The sequence below is a fragment of the Diadema antillarum genome, unplaced genomic scaffold (genome assembly GCF_040938485.1).
Source record: "Diadema antillarum isolate AM-2024a unplaced genomic scaffold, OU_Dant_1.0 seq00000063_RagTag, whole genome shotgun sequence".
Lineage (NCBI taxonomy): Eukaryota > Metazoa > Echinodermata > Echinoidea > Diadematoida > Diadematidae > Diadema > Diadema antillarum.
In genome coordinates, this window is record NW_027271166.1 from 1,234,963 (window position 1) to 1,257,496 (window position 22,534).

At 39.5% G+C, this 22,534-nt stretch overlaps 2 protein-coding genes across 2 annotated transcripts; both read left to right on the top strand.

Annotated features, from left to right (window-relative positions):
* The first annotated feature begins 1,180 nt into the window (after positions 1-1,180).
* Positions 1,181-3,710, top strand: LOC139725867 (myogenesis-regulating glycosidase-like). The gene is made up of 2 exons (XM_071636945.1): positions 1,181-1,417; positions 1,938-3,710. Exons 1-2 carry the CDS (start codon positions 1,181-1,183, stop codon positions 3,708-3,710), a joined length of 2,010 nt encoding a protein of 669 aa, XP_071493046.1.
* Positions 3,711-10,947: 7,237 nt separating this feature from the next.
* On the top strand, positions 10,948-21,696 carry LOC139725881 (pyrroline-5-carboxylate reductase 3-like). Its single transcript, XM_071636958.1, has 6 exons — positions 10,948-11,323; positions 15,299-15,363; positions 16,945-17,118; positions 18,100-18,312; positions 18,504-18,596; positions 19,515-21,696. Exons 1-6 carry the CDS (start codon positions 11,239-11,241, stop codon positions 19,698-19,700), a joined length of 816 nt encoding a protein of 271 aa, XP_071493059.1. The 5' UTR covers positions 10,948-11,238; the 3' UTR covers positions 19,701-21,696.
* Positions 21,697-22,534: the final 838 nt, after the last annotated feature.

Below are 22,534 nucleotides of genomic sequence, written 5' to 3' on the forward strand. Positions count from 1 at the left end.
TACTGTCCCATGTTTACTCTGAAACAATGTGCGAAAATTGGAAAATTTTATTATAACCGATGATTTCTCAATGTATCCTATACAACTGCATTTTATTTCAGACCGTTACTATATCCTATGTAGGTGGTTAGTTAGTTAGTTAGTTAGTTAGTTAGTTAGATAGTTAGTTTTTTTCTTGGGCGGGGGTGGTTAAGAGCCGTCTCGTTTTTATCCAGGCTGGCTGTCGCCTGTGATTAGAGATCAAAATAAAGAAAGCATATTATATGTTAATGTGACGCTTTTGACAGATACAGGTGTATGAATTAATTACTGCAGCAACGAGCGATGAATATCTATGTGCAGTACAATGTAAAGATCCGTGTTTCGATGGTGCGGAATCCGAATATGGATGACGCAAACTTTTAAATCCTTGAGGATTTGAGATATTCAAGATGGCCGCAAAAAAAGTAATTCCAATGTATTTTCTTATTAACACTGATAAAATGGTTAAATTTATATAAAAGTCTGGTTTTAACCTATAGTTTGAGGGTTCTGATTTCGACTCTGGATGACACAGCCATGGACATCTTTTTTACGTTTTTACCATCTGTAAGGAAATATTTCTATGATCACAATTTCCATTTTAGCAGCCATTTTGAATACTTCAAAGCCCTCAGGGGTGCAAGACTTGCATCATCCAGATTGGGATCGAGATAAGACCAGCAAATCTTCTCACTTTTTCACCATTTATAAGGAAATTTATGCGAGAATTTCGATATTTGGCAATCATCTTGACTGTCTCAAAATCCTCAAGATTACAAGAGTCGCATCATCCAGATTTGGATTCAGCATCCTTGAACTAGGTCTAGTTTATTTTGTATTTTCTTTATGGTGTGTCCATTTCACATAGGAATTTCATATTTTGAAAACCGTAATTATTGGTGCCCATTTGGAATATCTCAAAACCTTCAAGGATGCGTGCAAGTGTTGCATCAGCCAAATTCAGATTCAGCACCTTCAAAATACGGTAAAACCCTCCAAAAACATTGGCGGACAGCATAACAAAGTTATATCCAAAATCTGACTTTGGCACCTAGACTGGCTGAATAGAGAAATTGGACTAAAGAATAAATGAAAGGGAAACTGTAGAGACAGTTTTATAGCTAGTTTTCTTCATGTTTTCCTGTGTCAAAAGGTCATCATGCCGTCCGGCAGATCCGTGATGCTTATTACCGGAGTGACCATCGGAACGGCAGGGATCATTGCCGGGGTCCTCTGCGGCGTGTATCTCTCAAACCCGTCGGAGGAGAAGCCATCCGTCCTGCCCGTCAGCAGTGAAGGTGGCATCGAAATTCGACATGGAGACGAGGTTGTTCTAATGGGACAAGCTGGAGTCTTCCTGGATGGCACGGCCGAGAAATGTTCACCTACCCGCGAGGTGGGTCTAGAACTTCGAAAATCAGCATGGCTTTATACACATGTGTTTAGATCACTTTATAATGTGGTGATCGTTTAGTAGACAATTTAATCGTCGGATGGGTATTCCGGTGTCGAAGGCATTAACATAATGTATGTGTTTAACAACTGTCAGTTATGCTGCTTGCTGCCACAAAAAAGGTTTGAACATGTAACCTTCGAAATATTGTCTGTCATTGATATCATATATTACTTGAAATAAAGATTTGAAATCTCTCTCAAAAACGAACAAAAATTGAGCAGGGTACATGCAGTGTTACAAACAAGGCTGCATATTCACAGCTGTGGCAAAATAATGACGTTTACATTCAAAAGTTTTGTAGACCATCAGGAAAAATAAAGGTCAGTCTGTCTTAAGTTTAGAAGATAGATTAGTTAAGAAGGAGAAACATAGGTAAATTCGTTTATGGCGAATTGTGTATACAAGTACAAGAGTCTGAACAAAAACAATGCTATTACTCTATGATATCTTGTCAACCCAGAATGGCGTACAGTGCCTCCAGTGGGGTTCCGGAGCGAGACTAGAGATAGCTCAAGAAGAATTTGAAGAAACTGGAGTGACCTGTCATCGCTTCGTGTGGCAAGCTGTGCAGGAAGAGGGTAGCGACACCGTCCTCCAGGATTGCTACGAGATCGGGGACGAGAAGTGGTTTGGTAGCGCCACGCGCTACTTCCAGCGCTGGCCAATCAATAAGTGGAACGAGCCGATGACGATGTACGTGTCCGGGGACATGTACGCACGTTACAATGATTACGGATCGGTACTCGAACGATATTGGCTGTCTTCAAAGGGCGTAGCCATACGCGTTTCTCACAGTACCCCTCTGCACGCGAGCGTCAATTATGATAATGATGGACTGATATGTTTCAAAGCAGATTACACGGCAACATACTATCCAAAGCCAACCAGCAACAGTGTCTCTTTGGATTACACCATATGCTCTGCAGAAAACATTCGGGTTGTCCACGATTACATGACGGCTCGCTACGTCAGAAAACCAGAAGGTTTACCCGATGATCGGATGATGAGGTCACCAATTTGGTCGACATGGGCGAGATACAAGACGACCGTTAGTCAAGATATAGTTCTCAGTTTTGCGGACGAGATCCTTGCCAATGGTTTCAGCAACAGTCAGATAGAAATCGACGACGGATACAACTGGCCAAATTACGGAGATTATGAATTTGATGAGAGCAAGTTCCCTAACGCGACAGAGATGGTGCAAGAACTCCATGAGAAAGGTTTCAGAGTAACACTCTGGGTTACGCCTTTCGCCAATAAAATCGGTACGAGAGCGTTTGCTGAAGGAGACAATCTTGGATATTGGGTGAAGGAAGAAAACGGTGAGACAGCTCTAATTAGCTGGTGGGCTGGAACGCAGGCTGGCATGCTAGACGTGACAAACCCTGATGCTGTTGATTGGTTCGTCCAGAGGCTGGAAGACGTCCGCACCACGTACGGCATTGATTCCTTCAAGTTCGACGCCGGGGAGACCAACTACCTGAGCAGCTACAAGACCCAACAGGCAATCGTTAATCCGTGCGAGTACACTACGGGCTGGGTGAATCTCGCAGCGCGACTCGGCACCCAGGTAGAAGTCCGAGTCGGCTTCGAGACCCAGCGTCAACCAATCTTCGTCAGGATGATGGACAAGGACTCAATCTGGGGCTGGAACAACGGTCTGAAGACACTCATCACATCGGCTCTGACTTTCAGCGTGCTTGGCTACCCGTACGTCCTTGCGGATATGATCGGAGGCAACGTCTACGAAGGTGGGTTCCGGAATACATACCTTCCCGACAAGGAGCTCTTCATCCGATGGCTCCAGATCACCGCCTTCATGCCGGCCATGCAGTACTCAATCTCTCCCTGGCAGTACGTCAATGACACCGAGGTCGTCAATATCTCGCGATATTGGACGGAGTTCCACGAGAACAACATCACGCAGAAACTCTTGCAACTGGCGGAGGAGGAGACGCTTACCGAAGGGAAGCCCATAATACGCCCTCTATGGTGGATTGCACCGACTGAACGGGACGCTCTTCTCAGCGACGACGAGTTCCTGGTCGGCGACGATATTCTTGTCGCGCCGATCGTAGAAGAGGGCGCCCTCTCTCGAGATGTTTATCTCCCGGCGGGAAGATGGCGAGACGAACTTCACGGGACGGAGCACAAAGGCGGAGATTGGCAGCGGGAAGTAGGAGTACCTCTCTCTGAAGCCCTGTATTACACAAGAGTTACAGACTCGACCTAATCCAAGCGGTCAGAGTCACTCTTTCGTAGAAAGCCGCACCAGTTCTTCATGGCTCATCATTAGTATTTGAAACAGTTTACAATGACATGTGAGAATAATTCAATTTTGATTATTGTACGATTAACCAATGCCCCACTGGTGATGAAACTTGTGACGAATTCATATTATATGAGAAAACAATAATGATTAATCAAGAATGCGTTTTCGTGGGTACAACATGAGTGGATTTTTTCTGTTCCGTACGGCAAGGAGACACTCATTTCTGTCCCGTGCAAAAAAAAAAAGGGGGGGAATGTTTTGTTTTGTTTTGTTTTTTGCTTGCTTGCCTGGTCGTTAATTAGTAATTATTTGAAGAGTTTGTTTGCAAAAACCGATAAGTCCATTTTTGAAGATTTTGAAGCACGGTTCCTGTCATAAAGTACAAAATAATACCTTTGAAATGATATATTGATCACTACATTATAAAGGTACATTTTTGAAGTTATGGTCAAAAGAAGCAAAAACTTTCTATTATTCTCTTTATTTTTCTTGACCTTTAATCGCAAATATCTCCATTTGGCAAATATGGACTTATCGGTTTTTGCAAACAAACTCTTCATTTCGTCATATGAGGTACACACTTTTTCAACAGCATTTATAACCTACTATTTGAAATTTTGTTTACTAATATTGCTGAAAGATATGTGTACATGAATATATAATATACTGATTATGTCATGTTTACCAATTGATATTTTAAAATATTCAATGAAATATTAAATAAGCAACAAAGTATTTTTTTTTCATATTTTCTCATTTCATAGAATTTAAGCATCTCCTCTTTACTACATTCGTCCTTGCTAATTCGTCTATGGTTCATCAAACATTCGCTGCATTTATACTTTTTTGATATTGTGGAATTACTTTCCTCCTATACCAGTATACACGACAAGTGAAACTACCATCATCAACCATGCGTGGTTCGCACAGTGCCAAATCAGTTGCTTTAAGTATGTGTATAAGCATTAGACTGATAGAAGTGCCCTCGAACCATAGGGGCCCAGTACCTCCCACCGATCCGTACTCCATCCTGTCGTTTGTGACTGGGGTGCGTCAGAATATGTAATAGTACAGACCCGATCATTGATTATACAAGTACGACCGTCGTTATGTAAATCTAGTTTCCTTGGATACCACTTACTTCGACTCCCGATGAGTCTGTTATACTTGTCATAATTTTATATCACTTCACTCTTGGCACCACCAATAATAGGCCTTATAGACTAATATACACTCATGACAGGTGGCGTTTCGTTGCACATCGAGCCGTCGATCTAGCAAACAATGAACTCACCGCTCTGCTATTTCAGAGCTGCGATGACCAGCTTAGCTAAGGCTCGTACCTGCCAGTCAGCAAGGCATTTCAAAACAAAATTTAAATTTTGGCTTTCAGTTTTTTTGATTTGTCAAATTATTGTTGGTTCTACGACTCATTGATGGATTATTGTATTCGACTCATTCAACCTGTCCCGATATTCACTTTATCGCATGACGTTAACGTCAGAGGGCGCCATGCAAACGCCCGCGACTATACCGTCACAGTGCCCCGAGACTCGAGAGGGAACATTTCCATTTCCCATATGCCTATATAGGATGGTAAACTCATTCAGATGAAATTTGACCCAGCCCTTCGTTTACAGTTAAATATCACCTCCTTATCTATATTCAATTTCATGCGCTATTCGTAGCGATGCCTGTAAAAAAATAAAATAAAACAAAAATGATAAAAATAGTAAATCAATGTTTGTGAGAAACGGTGCCTTCAGAAAGTGAATCGAAGTAACCAGCTAGCGCAGGAAAATATGCCGATTCTTCAGCCTAACCTTTAACAATAATTAACTTCTGCTTTACTTCTTTTAGCGACAGGAAAGTCAAACTTACAAATTCAAGACTTTGTTTTTGACCTGTATCATAACAGTTTGTAGGGTAGGCTGTCATCAACTTGACCACTGTAGTAAGCATCATCTTGCTTAGTTTGGCTAATCATTGTAAATGATTTGAATAGCAGCAAGAAAAAATGGCATATCATGATATACTTGTACTCTCACTTATATGTTGTGTTTATAACTATAATATATAAGTAGATGTTTTTATTCCTCTGCTGTTGTAGAAATCTTTTCTGTAATTTTTGTCGACTTAGCTTCTCTGTGTTCGTTTTGTGAGCAGTTTCTCTCTCAAACACGCTCAGTGTCATATTCAAATTGGTTTGACAATAAAGTTAACACCTGGTCCACGCAGTCGAGTTACCGATATGTGGAATGTTTATGGAAAATGTACGCTACAGGATCTCTCGCACACAAGATACAAAAATAATTATGCAATTTGGTGGTATGCAAAAAATTGTTGCGCTCTCTTTGAATATGAATAACACCTTTAAGGAGGAAGGAGGAAAAGGGGGAAAGAGGATAAGAAAGAAGGAGAGGATAAAGAAGTGTGATGGTAATGATGATACTTATGATGATGATGATGAGGAGGAGGAGGAGGAGGAGGAGAAAGAGGATCTGGGGGAGAAGGAGGAAAAGTTAATGCATGGGGAAGAAAGGAAGGGGATGCGGAGAAGGTCGAGAGCGTGAATGAAAAGAGGTTGGGTGAGGGAGAGATCACAGAAGAATAATATTATCAGGTTCGGCGTTATTATACGTTTTTAAAAGTGAGAGGGCACAGTTTATGGGAACAGGGATGTCGACATAATTCGAGGATGAAGGGGGCGGGGGGAAGACATTTTCGATGACAGTTGATAATTAAATTATGTCCTAAAATCGGCTAACAAGCACCGAAAAAGAGTGGGGCTTAATATTTTTCTTTACTTCCGAAGTGTATATTGGCTGACAAGCGAAAAAAAGGGGGGGCTTATTTTCGTGCCATTTTAGGGGTTAATCAGCGTTGCGGACAAGCAATAAAAAAAAAACAGTCTAACAAACAAACAAACAAACAAAAAAGGGGTTCTTCACGCTTTTCGATGTCATTTCCCTATACCGAAATCGGCTGACAAGCAAGCTTCACAGTTTTGATGCCTCTCCTCTGTCAACATCAGTTGCTGACAAGCAAAGATAACCAAGAACAAGTCAAACCCTACATTTTCTGCAAAATAGTCATGTGGGGGCCCAAGTGGTAAGACCCTATGTATTAGGACCCCATGCAATCAAAAAAATAATAATAATAATAAGAGGAGGGAGAGCCGGCGAATCATCCCCTCGGTTGCGCCGGTCCTGCAGAGTGTATGATGACGAAAAGGGGAAGAAGGCGCGAGAAAGATCATCTCCTCTTATCAATGGCAAATAATCGAATGCAATGAGGAAATCTTTGCACTTGCATTGATTAGTGTGCGTCACATCAGTGAGCCCCTACCCCCCAACCACCACCACCACCACTTTGCAATGAATATAGCAGCTTGGAGACACATGAGAATCATGAGGGTGATAGTCAGCCATAAATTTTAGAGGCTAATGTCCACGATAATGATGGAAGGCGTTGTAAGCTGTTTGTATTTTTAAATTCTTTTCTGTTTCTGTTCATTAATCTATCTATCTGTCTTTCTATTTATTATCAAATATTTCTTTATCTATATCAATCTAGCTTATCCATTCATCAATCTGCATCAGTCTAAGATATTTTCTATCGTAGTTATTTATTTTTTTAAATATTATCTATTTTTCTATATATTATGTATCTCTATCAATTTTTATCGTGGGCTCAATGATCAACTTAAACAAAATTTGTGATGATTTTGGGGTAGGAGTTCATTTTTTGTCACTATTTCAGGATTAATTTTGGTACCGGTACAGTGTATCTGTTGACAGTATATTGAGTCAGGTAGAGAAACTGGTAAAGGTTAACTGATTAATTGCTAAATTTTCACATCTTACATTAATGATTCACACGTACACAGTCAGACCTCATTAATTAGGTGATCCGAGAATCCTCTCGGATCACCTTCTGTATCTGTACTGATTCTTTGTTCTTCTTCTTCTTCTTCTTCTTCTTCTTTATTTCTCCGCAAAAGTTGTGTAGAGATAAGCTCAGAAAGTGCATTGCCTATGAATGTCAAACTTATACCATATGTGTATCATGTCCCAAAGACGACATGTCAAGTAAAATCGTAGTGATCAGTCGACCGTGACGTCACTATGACGTCATTATATGAAAACACATTTTCAATCATATCTCATTAATGGAGTGGAATTTCTCAATGAAATTTACGTCACATAAATTTCAATTCAAGGGAATTCTACCCATATTTTCAGAATTCCTCGCATCGTAAAGACGTGCGCGTACGCGCGCGTTGAAATATTTGTATGCTCCAATCAAGCTCAAATTTTTTTTGCATACGTTTCAGACCATTTGGAGCATTTTTTGAAAAATTGAAAAAATTGGACGGACGCGTACGCGCGCGCACATATACGCACGTACAGCTCATATGCAACAGAAATTTCCCGATTTTTTACATTTATCGGATGTCTGAAAAGTCAAGGAATATTTCTAGCAAGTTTCAAGTCAATCCGACTCAATATGACGTCATACGGGACTGTCAAAGTTGAAATTCCGCGCGCGCGTCAATGGCGATATACAGTACAACAATGCCCCAAAACCGCCAATTTTAAATCCGATTTTACTCGTCAGGATGGACGGTGACCCCCCATTTTCTTTACATATTCTGAAAGCTGATGAGTTGTACATGTCAGTTTATGGGTTGGCGATACTGAAAAAGTCATTCAAAGATATCAAATTTCTTAATAAAGTTAAAAAAGTAAATTTTCAAAATGACGTCATCAAATTTCAAGTTCATTCAAGCATATCTCACTTTTTCTTTAATTGATTTACGTCCAAATTTCAATATGTTGTAGCTTATTAAATGGTCTTTCAGATATATAATAACAACAATTTGATTGGATGACGGCATCACCTCGTAAAAATGGATTTAAAGTAATCTTGTCAAATTTGACCAGTTTACGTGTTATCTCTATGGGAGTGCAGTTTTTCTGGAAATGAAAACTGACATGACTATCTTTATCGAGCACTAGCTCACTTATGCTTCGGTGAATTTCTCCCATATTTTAGTATGTTGTAGCTGAGACTTTGGGCTATCGTTAATGTGCCCTTCGTTTTTTCATACGGAGTCGGCATCATGCCCAAAAACTTGGTTGAAATTAAAGCTTATCTTCCATGTATTTTCATATTCCTTTCTTTCTGCAACTTTCTTTGCAATAACTCAAGAAAAACAAGCTCTATCAGCCCAATATTTTGCACATGTTTAGTTTATGTCACGTACATTATTTCATAAAATAACAACTACTTGATCGGGCACCTTCTTGGGTATGTAAATTAGGGTCAAAGGTCAAAAATGTTTCATCCTGTATCTTGGTTAATACATGTCTTATCTTTCCCATATTTTGCATACGTAAAGACCATGTTACAAGAATCATTTCACAAAATAACCACTTTTTGCTCAGACGCCATCTTGTCTGTGCAAAGTAGGGTCAAAGGTCATATGTACTTCTTTCTTTATCTTTATTATGACGTGTTATCTCTATGGGAGGGAATTTTTCTAGATGTGAAAATTGACATGATTGTCTTTATCGACGACTAGCTCAATTACCCTTCGGTGAATTTCTTCCAGATGTTAGTATGTTGTAGCCAATGTAATACTCTTTAAGTTTTGTTAATCAAAGTTTTAATCGGATGATGTCTTCACCACGTGAAAATGGATATAATGTAACCTTGTCAAATTTAACCAGTTTACGTGTTATCTCTATGGGAGGGAATTTTTCTGGAAATGAAAATTGACATGACTTTCTTTATCGAGCACTACCTCACTTACTCTTCTGTAAATTTCTCCCAGATTTTAATATGATGTAGCTGAGACTTTGGGCTATCATCAGTGATTCTTCATTTTTTCATACGATGCCGAGATCACGTAAAAACTTGGTTGACATCAAACTTATATTCGATGTATTGAGATATTTCTTTCTCTCTGCAACTTTCTTTGCAATAACTCAAGAAAAACAGCCCCTATCATCCCCATATTTGGCACATGTTTAGTTTATGTCACGTACATTATTTCATAAAATAACAACTACTTGATCAGACACCATCTTGGGTATGTAAATTAGGGTCAAAGGTCATAAATGTTTTAACCTGTATCTTGGTGAATACATGTCCTATCTTTCCCATATTTTACACACGCAAAGGCCATGTTACAAGAATCATTTCACAAAATAACCACTTTTTGGTCAGATGCCATCTTGGCTGTGCAAAGTTGGGTCAATGGTCAAATATACTTCATTCTGTATCTTCTTTATAGTGTATACCGAATTTGGTAACAGAGATAGCAGACCTAACTCTCTTTTCTAAATGAGAATCCAAATATCACACGTCCAATGTCTCTAAACACAGATGAAACCTATATGGTCATGCCTATTGCGATCAGGACTCGAATCATTGATTAAAAAAAATCGGATCACCTAATTTGTCAGTCTTGACAAATTCCAAGTCTAGTTCGTAATTGGCTTTAGAATAGAAAAATGCTGCACATGATTTCTCATGAATGTAAACAAAGACAATCCCAAGTCATCACTGGACCTTCATTCTAGCAAGGATATTAAATGCATCGGGACTCATTTTCATGAAATAAAATAATATCCACCCTGCTAATGGATGTGGCAATTGGGGAGTTTGCGATCCAGGGGGGAGTCCTTTACAAAATACACCTAAAGTGGAGGCTGGACCATAGAGCTGTATTATACGTATTAATAATCCAACTCTATGGGCTGGACACATTTGTCTTGAGGTTTAGGGAGACAACAGATCTTGAGTGAGAAAACAAGGTGATTTCTTCTTGTTTGTTCAATGGTGAAACAGGAGACTTTAGCCGATAATCCCCCTTGTGAAATTTAGTACACTGTACTGAAATTCACCAGTTTGTCCGGTTGGTTTACTTAGATATGAAATGGCGCCATCTACGTTGTCTCTCCCCTTGTTGTTTGTGGAGGACCCACGTGTACACAGTGTGTACGTACGTACGTGTACGACTGTCGTACGTAAACGGAGTCAGTGGTATCTAATGACTTGCTCATGCAGCCTTGTGCAGACAGGACCCGTTCCCAGGTACACCGTACAATGTACCATATAATACCGCAAGCAGCAGCTAGCTAGCTGTCCGGAATCCAGGGAAAAGGGTCGTCATTTGAAGAGTGAACCCAGTGAACCCATTAAACACATTCACGGGACCAAAGATCGACACACACCCACCGTGTAGTTACACTTGCTGTACTAAACGTGCAATCCATAGTCCTAACGGTGACTACACTGGCACTGCACTGGCAAAGCCGTGGTGTGGACACGAGAAAGTAATCGTTGGTATTAAATAGGTTCCTACTAACGTTAGTTATAGGGGTCTTTAATATCCCTGCACAGCAGTGCACTACTGAGTACTTTAACGGGTTAAATTTACTGCAGTTTTTACCTGATTTGGACCTAGCTGCCTGCTGAAATGGCAACCGCGGTTGAGCAGAAAATCGGCTTCATCGGCTGTGGGAACATGGCCCAAGGAATGATCGAGGGATGGCTTCGAGCTGGTAAGTGATGGTACACTGTAACGTTAGTGTTAGATCCATCACTGACAGTGTTAGCGTTAGTGTTTGACCGACAAGTATGTCTAATATACTCTAATTCTGCGAAAAACTTCTCATTTATAGTAGATTTAATGACATTTACCATTAATTTGCTGGGCCTGGGTCAGGGATGCCAATTTTAAGTTCAAAAAATTTTTATGAGTGAGATTTTCATGACTCGGCATCTCGGCAAGCGAATGTGCGCGCAAGCGAGGGTGTGGGAGGGGTTCCCTTCCCCCCCCCCCCCTCCGATCCCGTGGCCTCCCACGGTAGAGAGCTTTTTCAATTTTTAGCTCTTAATGGTGCGATTATGTGCATACTTAAATGACTATTTTTTACTTAATATTTTGAAAGACAAAAGGAAAATATACCTTCAATTGTAACTATCACTTTAATCCTTTGAGCTATGCTCCTTATTATGGGCCCAAATTGCAGACTTTGCCCGATGCGTGAGAAAAATAGGTGTCATGCGTGAGTTCGTGAGACGACCCCTAAATGCTTGAGTCTCACTCAGAATGCGTGAGACTTGGTAGCTCTGCTGGGTCAATTTTTCGCTTCTTTAGACAGACACCATTGATACATACGCTAGGTGCCTATTGCGACGGTTTCAACCGTTTTGGTTTAACACAACTTCGACCCAGTTCCCCTCGTATGAAAATGGTTATTTTTTTTTCCAGCTTGGTTTTCAAACCAATCTGGAAAAAATATATACAGGATTAATCAGTAAACATTTTGACTCACCTCTTCCACTGTTTCTTCCTGTTTTCTGGTCGTTTCCTCCACTTCTTTGCAGAGCTCCCCAATTCATCGCCGCCTTTGTTTGAAAAAAAAATATTGTGAATGAGCATCCGATGCTCATTCACAATATTACGAAGTTAAATTTAGCACTTGAACAACTTACTAGTACATGTACTTTAGTCAATAAACGTAAGTGTACCGATATAGTGATTGTATGGAGCATTTGGCTTGCCGTTGACGTTCGTGCAGTCATTTTTCAAACAAAGGCGGCAATGAATTGGGGAGCGCTGCAAAGAAGTGGAGGAAACGACCTGAAAACAGGAGGAAACAGTGGAAGAGGTGAATCAAAATGTTTACTGATTAATCCTATATATATTTTTGCCAGATTGGTTTGGAAACCAAGCTGGAAAAAATATAATAATAACCATTTTTATGCAGGGGGAACTGGGTCGAAGTTGCGTTAAACCAAAACCGGTTGAAACTGTCGCAATAGCGCATGTATCAATGGTGTCTGTCTAAAGAAGCGAAAAACTGACCCAGCAAATGTCATTACTATAAATGAGAAGTTTTTCGCGGAATTAGACATTCTTGTCGGTCAATGTTAGTGTCTATTTGACTATAGAGTATAGTTCATCCTGCTCCAGTTGAAAAGAAATTATTTAATCGTAAACAAATTATTTAGTTAATGTAGGTCTAGCAATCACCTAGCCTAGGTCTAGATCTATTCTCAGAAGTTGGAACCAGGGGTGGTATTCTGTAAGCGCGATCCTTATTTCGATCCTAGGAGCGCGCGTAGGACAGAAAATAGGATACCCTTAGGACAGGCAAAATCGGTATTCTGTAAGCCTGTCCTAAGCCTATCCTAGGACAGTCATTTATGAATAATGAATATTAATGAGGAAAGACAGGACACGCCCGGCGCAGTATCTATAAGCCAATCATCTGGCTAATTTTACGCAATGCGCGCCCAAGATCTACATTGCTCAAACATGCGCTTCACGCAGCTCTACTGTGCGAGGAGTTAAAATGTATTGTCAGTCAAATTTTACAGTTAAGAATACAATTTTGATTATCAAAGCTTTAGCACGCACTTAGCCCACCATAATAGATGTGACCTTACGAGTTCCATTAATTAGCATTTAAAGTTTTTGCAGAAATTAGCTCAAATTTTGAACTTTTGGAGGATGTTGGGGTAAACTGGGATATCATCACTGCATGCCAAACTTCGTCCTTAATTCAAAGTTATTATGAAATATATAAGATTTTCTTCAATAAATATAAAAAAAATAATAATAATAGATGCACTCACAGACACACACACACATGCACTCACATTATTCTATGATCGATTGATATGCTTGTAATAATAATGTCTTGCTTATAGCTACTGTTTGTCCCACTTAAACCAAACCAATGTTCCACTTTTCCCAGGAAAAAAAACCCAATGATAACACAAATATGAGACTTATAGGAATATAGTGTAGCAACCCGTTATATGGCGAACATCAAAAGTCTTTTGGTCCGATACATGTGTGCTCCATTCTAAATATCAGAAAGTTATTCGAGAAACTTCATCAAATCACAATTTTTGTCCCACTTAATTCACCCCGCTAGCTCTCCCCTATCTTTATGGTAGTATAGACTCATACATGCAGGGCAATGATAACATAATAGATAAAGGAGATTACTGATAGATTAAACAAAGATATAAACATGGAGCTACTATAGCTCCATGATATCCTTGTATACGAGTATACTAGATCTTCATAGCAACGACTTCGAGGGTCACGTAATGTGGGCGGCGAAGGTAGGCTACTTGCACTGCGTCCGCATGACGTTCGGGCAGACTTTGAGCATAATAATAATGATAACAACAATAATGACAATAATAATAATAATAATAATAATAATAATAATAATAATAATAATAATGATAATAATAATAACAATGATAATATTAATAATGATAATAATTATCATAATTATTACAATATCAATTATAATTATGATAATAGCTTTTGTTGTAATTGTGTACATAATGTACTTTTTATTTATTTTGGACCGAATAAAATGAAGTGTGAAAATGGCGAACAACAAACAAATAAACACATACCACAGAGCTAGATAAAGAATACAACTGTTTCGAACATTATAGACTTCAGTTTTAGAATCCTCAGTATGAGAGGAACAGATAACTCTGTTATACGATTCATGTATTTATATTTTCGTGTTCATGAACATACAATATAAGAGACAGTGGGTCGTCAGTAGGCCTATATACGCAATAGCCCGGCATAATCGCCAGAGAAAGATTGCCTAGAGGCTATCCTTATTTTTGCTCCTAAACTTGATCCTACTTGTGCTTACAGAATACCACTTATCTTAAGATCTCATTAACATCTAATTATATCTAATTAACATATCAAGTTACGCCCCTATCCTAAGCTGGGAGAGAAATAAGGATCCCTGACGTCACTGTCCCATTTCTCCTCCTACGCGCGGTGTTACAGAATACCAATCGCGTATTTAGGAGCAAGAGCTGTCCTAGGATCCTTACAGAATACCACCCCAGTCCCAGATATTTAGTCCCACACATGACAGTCATTGGCAAGTGATGGGGTGTATAGTGTGATGACTCTGAGTGAAGGGGGGGGGGGGGGGGGGAGACAGGAAGGAAGTCCTGCCAAGAAGTTGTGTACACATGCAGCAACTTTGAAGAGATAATAAGACAATTCCTGAAATTTGAATGTTTTTGTTGTTTCAGTAAGCTAGTCATGCCAGTTCCTATACTTAAAAAGGCTCCCCTACAGTTAATGTGGTGCTGTACGATGCGTGATCCAGGCCCAGGCCAGCACAGACAGGGGCCAGGAGTTGGGGGCCCTGATTAATTTTTATTGAACTTCATGATGACACTTTTTAAAATCAATAGAGTCTCATTTTTGCAATTACAGAGAAGATTTCTGTTTCCTCATTATTTCCATGTCATTGTGATCCTAAATTCAGCAAATTTCATGTAGGCCTAGAGGCAACATATATTTGCACAATCATGAGGCAGATTTTTTTTTTTTTTTTTTTTAAGAAGAAGTTCATGAAAAGTTCCTAAGTGTGTAAGTGCATTTCTATTTATTCCTTTAATGATCCATTCAGTTGACAAGTTAATGAGACATTCATGAGAGTTGTGTTTGTTTTTGAAACACACAGGTATTGTCAAGCCAGCCCAAATGATGGCCAGTGCTCCGAGTGACAGAAATCTGTGTAAGCTACGGGTGAGTAATAACAATAAATAAGAATACAAAATTGTATTGATAATAATGTAGTCTTTTAATGCACAGTGTCTGTCATACAGTGACACTCCTGACCCAAAAAAGTGAGACATCTTTTTACCTCTGCCAAGAAGGTTATGTTTGTTTTGTTTTGTTTTTGTTGGCATTGGTATGTTTGTCTGTTTGCAAAGTAACTCAAAAAGTTGTGAACAGATATTGATGAAACTTACCAGAAAAATTGATAATGACACAAGGAACATGTGATTCTATTTTGATAGTGATCCAGGAAATTTTATGAATTTGTGTTCAGGATTTTTTATCTATGGGCAAATAGGGTCAATGAACCTTGGAGTTCAAGCTGCTCTTATGAGGTTTGAATATATGCGCGCTGAAGCACATGCTCTGCTCGAGGCACTGCGCAGCAGGATGATGAGACGTAAACTCACTAAGCCTTTTTTTTTTCAGCATATGTGTGTGTGGAAAAGAGCTGCTTGGTGGAGGTATACTCTCTGAGTGCTTTTCTAGTTGACATTGCTTCCTTTGGAAAGAGCCACGATTGAAAGAGAAGAGTTACTGGGACCAAAGAGAGAGAGAAATAAATCAATGTTTTGAGTTCTTTTGTGAAGAGTGGGAATGAGGTCTCTCTTCTCAGTTTCACAGGCCATGACTCAGATTGAGTTCCAGAAAGAAGAACCAGACAGACACAAAGCTGTGTTGTCCCATGAATGACGTGAATAAAGACTTAAGTTCCTGGATGGCATATAGAAGGAAAATCAAATCAACAGCTGTCCTTTATCCCTCTAGATGTGCTTTTTCATCAGCATTCCATAACCCTCCCCCCCCCCCCCGCCCCCAACTTGACCTAGTTGTAAAGGTATCAAGCCCACTCAGCATTGTTTCTGACAGATGGACCATGTTTACACAAAAGGGATTAGGTAATCTCTTTTAATCAATCTCTACAATTAGTTTTCAGGCAACTTAGTCATTTGGTTTAAAAAAAGCACTCAAGTATGCATGCCAATCAGTAAACAGAGTGTGGTAAGGGTTAAAACATGGAAATGGGGCCTACACAGTCCTGGGAAATCGGATATAAAGGTTCAGTCCTAGGTGCGCAACAAAATTCCCGTTATTCCCAAGACAATCTCAAACATTCAACTGGGTAAGTGGAAGATATATATTGCACTTTTTGTGATGACCTGAATATGTATACATGAATGAACCATTGATATGCAGGTCTGCTTGTTATAATCATAGTAGTTGAGAATGGTGAAAGTTGCATTTCTGTGATGGCTTGCGCTCTTTCCCAAAGAGTAAAGAGGCTGCATCTTTTTAACCCACTGAAGACAAATCCCCAAAATACTCGGACAGTTGTCTGTGGGAAATGCGTGTTATGGCAAAGTCAGTCCATCGTCAATGGGTTAATGAGGGTTAGAGCAGTCGATTTCCTTGAAGTGAGTTGTTTCTTAAGTACTGCATTAATGATTGTCAACCGTATCTATCTGGTATCACTGAAGATTTCTTTTGGTTTGCTTTGTTTCTGTGTTCCCAAAAAGTGACAGATTTCAAATTCTTGCACCTCCACAGGACTTGGGAATGTCCACCACACACGACAATGCCGAAGTGGTCAGGAATTGCTCCATCGTGGTCATCGCATGCAAGCCTCACCAGTGCCGCGACGTCCTTCCTCCCCTCCCCTTCGGCCCACAGCACCTAGTGCTGACTGTGGTAGCTGGCCTCTCTTGTCCTGGCCATGAAGAAGTAAGAAGCACAACCCAGAGGTGCCTACTGTTCCTGTTTTTGCAATGTTTTTTTACTGCTTTTTTTTACCCTGAAACTACTGCAGGTTTTGTGGAAAATGCTGTTTTTCTCCACCTTGTATTACTCCACATGTCTATTACAGGATAGGTAAAAATACTGTTTCTTTCCCAGAACAAAAAGCAAAACAACAACAACAACAACAACAACAAAAACACCTTTTAAGCCCTCAGAATAGTCCAATACTGTTTTCAAGGTTGACATTCCTGTTAACTTCTAGCATGTTATTCTTGCCCTAATACTGTAGAGCCATCTTTAAAGAAATAGTGTAAACACAACCCAAGCAAACAAGCAGGGAAATTTAAAAAGAAAAAAGGAAAATATGAATGAATGCAGTCAGACAAATGCATTTACAATGAAATGACAGATAAATCAATTGTGTAGCAGATAAATGCCAACATGCATTCATACAGAAATGAATAAATCAATAGAAAGTTGATAGTTGTTAGTAGCATTATGGTTCTAAATATGATATGATGTTATTGGGTACCCTGGAGTACATGTCTACTAAAAATTATCTGGAAATTCTTCTTTTTTTTCTTTTTCCTTTTTCTAGCATGGTGCCTTTGATTACAATAAAATGCCATGGTTAAAATTGATTTTAATGCTTTTTATGAGAAGGTTAGTGTTAGTTGTATTAACACAATAGTATATTTGAATAAATGCAAATAAATCAAATGAATTGTGTTGTGTATTATTTTTCTTACTCTTTCTGATTATGGTACCAAACAGTACAACATCAATGCCCTGTTGCTACAGTGGTGATAGAGGCAGTCAATGCATCTGCCGCCGATCAGCCGCAATGCTTAACAGCAGCAGTACTATTACAACAGTGTGCCAAATCATATGTCGCCATTCTTTTCCAAATTTGGAGTCATGGTTTTCTGTAGCCAGCATGCTGTCTGTGATTTCCATTCCCCACAGTTACTCCATTCTGGCACAAGACTGGTCCGCACTCTACCCAACGTACCCATCAGCGTGGGGGCTGGCTTTGTTGGCGTCGTGCGTGGCACCAACACAACTGATGAGGACATGGTAACGGTTGCCATCCTCTTGAAGCCCCTTGGAGAGTTCTCCGTGCTCAACGACGCCCAGCTCGAGGTCGTGGCCTCGTCTGCGGGCGCAGGACCAGCATGGGTACGTACCAGGATGAAATTAGACGCGTTGAATTCAATTTGATTTTATTGTCGATTTCTGGAAATTTGTTTCATTTGCATGCATACATAATACGCAGATATAGCATATGCTACAAAGGCATGCCAGAGATATACAACAGTGAAATATCAAAGTTAAATAAATATCGTTTGTTTCTTTTTAATTGTGCCCAGTTTGCCATGGCAATGGAAGCCTTTGCAGATGGTGCCGTCTGCATGGGGCTCCCTCGTGAGTGTGCCATGCAGTGTGCAGCTGTAACTTTGGTGGTAAGTGACCCAACTAATGACCCGTGTGCCTCTTCCAACTTGACTTATCAATGACTGCTGCAAGAGGTGGACAGAATCTGAACACTTAAACCCTGATATTATAATAATGATAATGGTAATGATAATAATAATAATGATGACAACAATAATGATAATGATAATAATAATAATAATGATAATAATGATAATAATAATGATAATAATAATAATAATGATAATAATAATAATAATAGTAATAATAATAATAGTGATAATGATAATGATAATAATAAACAGTGCTTATTCAGTGCATATCAAGTACATATGTCACTATGTGCTCAAAAAATGGAAAGATTATACAACAATTGTATGCAATTCCAATTACAATGATATAAAAGAGTTTGCAATAAAACAAAATGATAAATTGTTATATATCATAGTCATTGGCTCACCTACTTAAATATTAGGGAACCTCATCATAATGGGGATCTAAAGAACATGATCGCTACGTTGTTATATCAGGTTTCCTCATCACTAGTATATTAGAGTACAAAAACAGAGTATGACGAGTTGGGACCTGGAAAATCAGCTTGTTTTACAAGGTTTCCGTATATCTAACCTCTATATAACAAGGTTCCATTGCCTTGAACTTTTGCAAAACAAGCTTTCTTGATTTTCGTACGAATGACATGTTACATAGCTTCCTTTTGGGTCTTATGTCATTAGTACTGAATTATTTTTGCTCTTAAAGATTAATATGCAAATTACGCCCCTTTTATATTTTGTCAGTTGTGATAATTTTGCCTCTTCTTGATGAATAAAGCCCCTTGTACACCCTTAGAGAGAGCAAGACTATGAATGTATTCAGTTTAATATTCAAAACTGAATTCTTCTTATGGAAGCATTTGATGCATTTGTATGTGTGCCTTATACTTGCAGGGCACCGGCAAGCTGTACCTGGAATCGGGCAAGCATCCAGGAGCGATCAAGGATTCTGTCTGCTCGCCAGGTGGCATGACAATACGCGGCGTCCACGCCCTTGAGAAGAGTGGCATGCGAGCAGCGTTCATGAACGCCATTGAGGCGGCCTACATGAAATCCAAGAGTGTCGCCGACAAAAAATGAGACCTTGATATTAAGGTGCCATCAAGGTGGCTTGCAGGATGTTGTACAATTTTGCCGGCAGAAATTGTCAGATAGATACTTTACATTTTCTATGTGTAATGTCAGAGCTGAGAAACATTTAATATTTTTATCATTGTTGCCAAGTTATAAAAACCAAGAACTTATCACACTACTACATTCAGTTGAATTTTCATTCAATTATCTTCTAAATCATTGAAACCCTTGAAACGCAATGGCAGCTGACAATCCGAAGATTTGAAATCTATCAAAATCTGTCTCTTTTGATTCAGAGATGTCAAATAAAGACGAAGTGAAAATGAATTTCAGTATCTTCTTTTCCTTCACTCTATGTGAGAACTTCAAATCTCATCTTCCAGTACATTGCTTTTGTAGCTTTCTTGTAATAGTTAGTAAATGGAAGCCGGGCATCTTTGTGTTTTAAACACATTTGTCTACCCTGGCTATTGTTGAAAGCTGTAGGTTTTTTTTTTTCAGTATCCCACAATGCCTTGCAAAGGAGGGCACACTTCTCATGACCCTTGACCTTGGCACTCGTGTACATGAGGACTTCCTGTTAGTGTGACTCACATGCAAGAAGGACACAAGACAGTTGGAAGGGAGCAGTCTGGGGTTCATGAGCATACAGCCAAAACTTTGATACGGCCGATTCAAAGTAAGGTCAAGGTCACATTCATGTCGTGATGAAATTGTCTTTTTCTTATTCTTAAAAGTCAAGATGTAATTTTGTCAGAGTAGTACAAGGGTTGTTGCTAGACCGACTCTCCGTATGGGACCACAAGGTGGCGTTGTGAAATACTTGTGAATCACACTTGGGTACAAATTTTTTCATTCAAAAACGAACCATTATTTTGCGACGGTCAACACTGCAGTTCTCATCTAAATTGACTCTCTTATGGTCAGACAGGAGTTATAATGCTCTCTAAGCATCATACTGACTAGTAGTTGTATCAAGATACATTGAATCATGGTTTCACTCTGTGAAATGCACCTAAAGCAGTTACTTCATAGTGTCCTTAATAACTTTTCAGCAAAATGTGAAGGATTGTGTGTGGAATATTTGTTGCTGGGCCATCATACTTGAAGCATTTAAGGTCATTTGGTCAGAAATTGGACAAAGGTCATTTGGTCAGAAATTGGACAAAGATATGATGTGGATCGAAGAGTACAAATGTCAGGATCAAAATCTTAGAGTTCAGAACAAGACCCTTAGCCATGCATTCTCCTTCGTCTTTTCTTCTTTTCTTTCTTTTTACAGGCCATTTATCCAGAGACTCCAACTCTCCCGTTTTCGACGGGAGATCTCCTGCGGAAAGCCCATTTTTGCAAAATCTCCCGTTCTCCTGCTTCAGATTTAATTTCTCCCGCCCTGGCTCTGTGTCTCCCGCTTGAAATGATTTCTTACTTAATATCATTGTATGTTGAAAAATAAGCCTTAGATAGCACGAGAGAGCATCTAGAACCCAGAGCTTCCAGGGTCCTTAAGCGGGCCCTGGACCCCGGCCGCAAGGAACTTTGCGCACATCAAATTGGAGTCTCCCATTTGCTAGGGGTTTCAGGCGGGAGAATCTCCCGATCAGAAGGTGCTTGGGGTTGGAGTCTCTGTATATCATTGGGTCCATTTAGAAGGAAACCTTGTTATAACAACCTGTATGGGACCAATGAAATGTCCATTGTAATCAGGGATAAAATCAAATAAAAGAATACACAAGCAATGGGCCCTGCCAAATTACCTTGTTTATCAGGTATATCGCTATATCTGACGTGGTTATAAGAAGGTTCCATTGTACTGTGTGTGTTGTACATTATGCATTGGTGCTTTGGTACTGGGTAGGATGGGTATCCAGTAGGATGAGGAAGTTGTATGTTGGTTTATCAGCATGTGCACGCCTGTAAAATGGCTGCGACTGGCTGGAATGCTCCCCCAGGAAGTGGAGAGTGAGCGCTGTCAGTACTGGTTGGAAATAATGCATCCAGGGACCAGGGTGATAATAGTCTGTAAAAGCACATTGAGATACCAATAACCAGTGTGAAATGCACTGTATTATTATCATCACTGAACCTAGCTTGAGCCATCACAGAAAGAGGAGTTGTTTAAAGCATAATGTGTATGCATGCAGGAGATTAGTTACCTATATTCATAAAAGTCCTTGCCACAATCGGTTTGACTAAGTTTACTCTTCTAATGAAGGTCAGTATGAGTGCTCTTTCAAGTCCCTTCCACAAGATAGTAGTCACTAGAGGGTCCTACCATTTGCTCACTGCCAGATTTAGAACATTGCAGAAAAATTGAGATCCACCTCTTAGATTCTGTTTGTTATGCCAATGCCTACTACATTGTACAGTGAACTCAAGTTACAACAAAGTTCTCGGGACTGGCACTTTCTTTCATTATATCAAAATGTCATTATAAACCGAACTAATAAACAGTAGAAAACATGGAGGAGATAATGTTGCATCCTGAATTTTTACTTTGTTCTAACTGGAATTTCGTTATAACTGTGTTTTGTTATACTGAAAGTGCACTGTATTAGGCAAACTAGTTATTCTGATGTGTGTGGTTTTTTTAAAACTTTATTATCTCATTCAGTCACAAAATTGTTGAAGTCGAATGGCGTACAGTATGTAGCCCCATTTTCGCATTGTTTGTATTTACCAGAGACTGCAACTCTCCCGTTTTCGACGGGAGATCTCCCGCCGAAAGCCCATTTTTGCACAATCTCCCGTTCTCCCGTTTGAGATTTGATTTCTCCCGCTCTGGCTCTGTGTCTCCCGGTGGAAAGGATTTCTTACTTATTTCTATCGTATGTTGAAAA